The following is a 6,000-nucleotide window of genomic DNA, read 5'->3' as shown; positions in this document are numbered from 1 at the left end:
AACAAAAAGAAAGAGAAAACAGAAGGTTCTGCACAACCACAAACAATCTCACAAATTCCAGAAAAGGGAAAATGTTGGGTCTCTATTTTTTTGTTGTTTGCCAAGATACAGGGAAAAAAAAAACCCCAAAGACTTGCCGAAGTCCGTCACCTCTTCCCCGCGCTACGTCCCCCCCTGCTCCACTGTTCCTCTTCCTCCGTGGGGAGGCATGCATTGTCACGGTGGTCGGTTGGTCGGTGGTTTGTTTTTATTCTTTCTTTATTTTTTGCTGCTGTTGATTGCCATCTTCCCCGGGAGCCCTGCCCAGCGGCCCAGCCGGCAGCGTTTACCCCGGCTGCCACCTCCCCATCCCGTCCGGGTGCCCCTCCAGCGTCCTGTGACGAGCGATGCGACCCAGCTCCCTCCCGCGTCGTGGCATCCGCAGCTTCCCTCTCCGCCAGGCAGTTGCGATGGCTGGAGCTAAATCGCGTGGTTGCTATAGCTGACGTAGGTCTGTTTGGTAGCCAGTGCTGGAAAGAGAGACAAACCTCACATGTATCATTAAGGAAGTCCATGCTCCCTTTCTGGCTCGTGTCCCCTCACCCTGACCTGAGAGTCTTGCCAGGAGATGCTGGTGGGGACGTGACGTGGGGTTTGCTCATGGATCCAGGCAGCGCCAGCACTCGGGATCGTTCCCTGTGAGGGCACTGAGCCATGGCAGAGGGGCTGAGCCCCACGGCAGCCATTGGGAGCTCTCTAAAGACAGTTCGTCCCAAAGAGACACCTCGGGATGTGGTGTGAGCTACAGGGGATGTGCTTTCAGGCTCCCATTCACTTCCTTCAGCAACCTTTTACAGACAAACCCGCAGATGCTCCATGTTGCTAAAAGCTCGGCTTGCCCCAGCCCTGCAAGAGCAGATTTGGGGTCCAAGCTGGGCACCCTGCACCCCTGGACGCCGCTCCGTGGCAGCTGGGAGCGGAGCAGCAGGGCACAGGCAGTGCCGGCAGCGGGTGGCACAAAGCCAGCCAGCCCGGCTGCGCCCTCACCAGGGATCCCTGTGCCCACGCTCGGGTGCTGGAGGAGAACACGGACACAAACCTGCTGGCCACCTTCCATCTTCCCCAGACACACCAGCCCTCGGGACGGGGCTGAACACACAAGGAGAGGGGGCAGCCATGGCTACAAAGCCACCACGCGTCCCACACTGACACCGGGGGAGCCGCAGCAAGGCCCAGAGCTAGAAAAACGCCAGATAGCAATAAATCCTCCTGCTCCCTGCAGGGCTGCACCACTGCCTTCAGGCTCGCAGGCTGCAGCATGTCACTTGCTTTTAGCGGCAGCCACAGCTCAGGGAGAGGTGGAAGCAGCAGCTTGCAACACCCTGGCTTGTCTCAGCGCTTCGCCCGGGCATGGTGCACTGCGGAGAGGCCACCATGAGATCCCCAGGTACCACGGGGCTCAGGAGACACACAGACACCCTCCAGCCAAGGACACGGACAAGTGCTGGGACAGACAGCAAAGCCCAAGACACCACGAGCAGCACAAATGCATCCTCTGCAGAGACCATCCCTACGGCACCGCGCAGAGGGGCCGACCAGCAGCTCTCCCTCCGTCTCGGTGCCTCGCTGACAAATGAACCTTGCTGCAGATTTCAGACTGGTATTCCCAGATAACAATTAGATAGGCCATAAGAAATTAGAGCTGACAGAGCTATTTGTTAGCCGCAATGTTTTCCTAGCCAATCTGCCCATATCAAAGCCCTGTGAATTATTTATTCTGTTGTTTATTTAAGGATACGTGACCCGCCAGTGCCAGAGTGTAAAACGGCTCCTCTGTCCTGCGCTGACAACCCCACCATCCCTCCTGCCACCAGCACTGATGCCATGCCCAGCTCCCCACCTTGGCATGCCTTGGGAACGCGCTGCCAGCCCCGTTCACGCCGAGCTCCCGTATTCCCCATGCGAGACACATCGGAGCCGGAGATGCAGCAGACGGGAGGCTCAGCTCTCCCTGCTCCCGGCATGTATGATCCTCAGAGGGTCCTGCTGCGAGTCCCGCGGGGGAGAAGGAAGCTCAACGCAGCAGAGAGCATATGGGAATGTTTGGGTTCAGGTCCCAGACGAGGTGCTCGCTGCAGCTGGGCCTCCAAGCCCTGCTGCAAAGGGTGTTTGAGCTCTTTGTGCTCACAGAGCCCTGGCCAGGAGCTGCGTGTGGCTGGAGGGAGAAAAGATCACACATGCCAATGCTCCTGCAGCATCACAGCCTGTGACACTGATGCCATGGGGGGTCTGGCACCAGGTGGCTCCCCAGGACTGGGCTGACATGATCCCGGCAAGCCCTTACCATGGGGAACCCCCAGCCTTGCATGAAGCATCTCTTGCACAGACAAAATGGGGGGGACAGAGGGACCCTTACCCACTGCCACGTTGGCATAGGATCGCAGACCACACAGATCTGCGATAGCAGCTGACAAAAGCCACCGCCAGCATGGGCAGTGAGGGGGGTCTGACCATGCAGCTGCCCTTCACAATGCAGATAGGTAGATGAAAGAGTGAATTATGCAGAGAGACTGCCTACGGAGAGACATCGCGTACAGAGCGACTGCCAGCGAGAGCCATTACAGAGAGCGATGAGGATACGGAGGTTATGCACAGATGCCAAGGGATATTAAAGAACTCAGGCTGGAAACAGAGCAAGTATGGGATTACAAGACAATCATGGCTTTCCATGGAAGTGCTGTTTGGTCTCCATCCCACTGTCTCTAGAACCCAGAAACTGTGCTGGTACGTGAGGAACACATATATCTGTGAGGTTTTCTTCAGATTTAGCCCAAATAGGATTTCCCTTCTTAAAGGACCCCATCAGCATTGGCTCCAATCATTCCTTCCTCCTGCAAGGCTCTGTTTTTGGAAACACAAATGCAGAACAGCCATGCATCCACTTTCCCAGCGTTTTCTGAGCCCCCAGCCTCTCTTCCCAGGGGAGACAGATGCTCTGCCCCTGTGTCAGCCTTAGCTCCTGCCCGGCCCCCGGAACAGCCCCCGGGCACCGAACACCTTTCCCCATGAGCCACAGCAGAGCCCTCCCGGGAGCAGCTCTGTGCACCCAGGGTGGGCTGACATTAGGATCCTTCTCCGAGTGTTTGAGCAGATTTCCACGTGCCCCAGCTGGCATCTCATCCAGCAGCGGCGTGAGCGTGTCTCCAGCATACTTCCCATGCCAGCCACCCGGCAGCACTTCCCACGGGATAATGTAAACGGGCCTGGGGAGGGATGGGAGCACCAGGAGTAACCCCAATCAGAGGGAGGCAGGACACGTCCTGTCTCACCCACATGGCTGCTGCGATGGAAAACAGCTTTTCTCGGGCTAAATGAAGGAAGGGGGAATCTCCCCTGCCCACAGACAGGAGATGATGCTGTCCCCTCCTGAGAGCCAGGAATCCCTACACGTGATGCAGCTGGATACCCGGAGCACACCTCCCTTCTCGGGGTGCTTTGGGCACGGCGGGGAGCAGAGTGGCCCCCAGCCTGCGGGATGCAGCCCTTCCCACCCTGCCCTCACTACTGGGGGATGGTGGGCCAAGCCATGGGGCAGGAGGGGCTGAGATGTCCCTTTGCCAAGGAGCAGCGCTGTCGGCATTGCTTGCGCCCATGGATGACAGCATGGCTACAGCCCACCAGTGAGCCAAGGCTTTGGGCATCCTGGAATCACATCAGTCCCCAGCAAGACCAGCTCCCCAACCCCACGGGGAGCCACGTTACCTTGTGTTTCCAGATTTTCGCAGAGCTCCGATTTGGCCTCTCCATTGGGGCGGAAACCTCCCTTCTGCGAGAACTTGTTGGACATGGTGGCCGCTGTCACCACCGCCTTGAGGCTCCGCTTGCGCTTGGGGACGTTCTGCTCCGGGTGGAAGAGGATGATGTACACCTTGGGCATGTAGAGCATGCCCAGGGACACCGAGGCACTCAGACTCACCGAGATGGTGAGCGTCGTGGTCTGGATGTACATCTGCAAGACACAAGGGCATGAGCTGAGACCACCCACGTCTCTGAAGGATCCAGAAAGGTTCAGCTGAGAAAGGAGGAGAGAAAACAGAGGGAAGTGGAAACATTGGGGTTAAATAAATGAAGGGGTGGGGAGACAGGGCTGGAAATGTTGGCAGTATTGGATCTCAAACATCAGACTCAACTTGTTGCATGGATCAAGGTGCACCTGGAGAAGCCTCCGACCCACTTTTGCTGTTTCCCCACCTGCAAACACGGGGAGGTTGTGCTGGTGCCCTGACCTGCGTTTCGGGACCCTGGCACAGCCTCCGTGTGTACCCAGCCCTCCCAGCACCCATGCACGCTCCGGCAGCAACCTGCCGGCACCCCGACTCAAAAACATCACCAGAGATGGAGCCCCCCGCCCTCTTCACCCTCCCTCTCTCCTCCCCGTCACCCACAGCGCACCCCACCAGCCACAGGGCAGGAGCTCTGATGCCACGGTGATGGGCACAGCAAGGACACACACAGCCGGGGCACTCCTCACTCCCCCGTCTCCCTTCAACAGGTAATTCCCATTCCCCAGCTGGCTCCCTGGGCCGTTGTCATGTAAGTCACATATTACACACCGACGCTGCCTTTCTGCAGTCAAAACTAATTTCACGCTCACTGTCCAGGACTAACAGTGACAGATGTTTTGCAAAATGAAAGCCCATTAATCTGACTGTAGAATAATCCATTTTTCTATGGAAAGCGTTTGGCAGGCTCCTCGCAAGCCGGGGGCATCTGAAGCAGGTGGCGACGGGAGGTGAAGAGACCCCTCTCCCTCCGCCCACCCCCACCTCTTGTCCCTGAGCAACACGGGAGGCCAGGCGGGAGAGCCCCTCCACGAACATCCCTGCTCCGTCAGCGTCCCTGCTCCGTCAGCATCCCTGCTCCGTCAGCATCCCTGCTCCCAGCACAGGGCTTGTCCTCTCCACCGTCATCTCCTCTACCACGTAGGTCCCTTGTTGGGCCTCTCCAGGCTGAGCAGAGAGAGTTTTCTGGGTCTTCAGGTGCTTTTGCACGCACCTTTTCTTCTTTTCCAGCTGTGCTCAGACGCCGGGGCTGTTTTGCAAGTTGTTAACAAGGTTTTAGGAGGCTTAAAGCAGTTTCTGAACTTTACCCCATGGCTCAGTCACAGCTTGGTGTTCGGGGTTTCTTCTGCAGTCGTTTCCCGCATGGGATTTAGTGCCGGGCAAGGTGGCAGGACCTGGAGGAGCCAGGGGGCTGCAGCGTCAGGGGGGGCAGTGGTTCCCCACCTCCTTGGGGGCTCGTTTTCTCGTGTCAATAGAGCAAAAAGGTGACCAAGGACAGAAGCTGAGCACAGCGGCTCCACACGGCTCCCAGGGGAGAAGGTGCACGGAGGCAACTCCAAGCCATGAGCGAGAGCCAGTGGGAGGCAACAGCTCCCGGCCGGAGCTGCCATCCCACCCCAGGACCCGCAGTCCCAGGTGTGACCATGCAAAGAAACATTTCACTCTCTTCTCCTGCTTCAGAAACAAGCACACATGCCCAAAAAAGTGTTTCAACTCAAGCCGAAAGAAAAAAGAAAAAGCACCAAAGCTTGCTCTGAGTCAACGGAAAAGTTTTGTTTGTCCCCAGAATAAAACCTATTGCTGTCACATGCGCGGGTTTGTTTGTTCCACCTTCTCTCTATATATGCGCGCAGTCAATCTAGGCAGTTTTTGGAAATAAAAATGTCATTTCGTCAAGGAAAGTCAAAACATATCTCTGTGCCAGAATATCTGCTCTTCTTTTATTTTTCTTCCATTTTTTTTTTCCCTTGCTGAAACTCTCCAGACTTTGCCGTGAGTGTCCTGGACTTGCCGGGAAAGAGGGCAGCGCTGGAAAACCAACTCCAGGCACCCCAAGCCCTGTCCCAGGGACTGGCACAGCCCTGCTTGGCACCAGTGTGACACCCTGTGGGACATGGCTGGGGCTCTGCAGCCCTTCACCCCCCCAGCTCTGCCGCCTGCCCACCCTCCTGGTCCTCCG

At 57.2% G+C, this 6,000-nt stretch overlaps 1 protein-coding gene across 1 annotated transcript in view; it reads right to left on the bottom strand.

Annotated features, from left to right (window-relative positions):
* Positions 1 to 388: 388 nt before the first annotated feature.
* The window catches only part of GRM4 (glutamate metabotropic receptor 4), a 42,929-nt gene continuing 37,317 nt past the window's right edge, over positions 389 to 6,000 (bottom strand). Inside the window, exons 9-10 of the mRNA XM_054181243.1 lie at positions 3,742 to 3,988; positions 389 to 509 (exon numbers count right to left, since the gene is read on the bottom strand). Of these exons, the coding sequence (XP_054037218.1) occupies positions 460 to 509; positions 3,742 to 3,988 (297 nt within the window). The 3' untranslated portion in view covers positions 389 to 459. The remainder of the gene's footprint in view (positions 510 to 3,741; positions 3,989 to 6,000) is intronic.

This window comes from Rissa tridactyla, chromosome 21, assembly GCF_028500815.1.
Source record: "Rissa tridactyla isolate bRisTri1 chromosome 21, bRisTri1.patW.cur.20221130, whole genome shotgun sequence".
NCBI classification, from domain to species: Eukaryota; Metazoa; Chordata; class Aves; order Charadriiformes; family Laridae; genus Rissa; species Rissa tridactyla.
The sequence above is the reverse complement of the archived record's forward strand: the minus strand, read 5'-3'. Positions and strand labels throughout refer to the sequence as shown.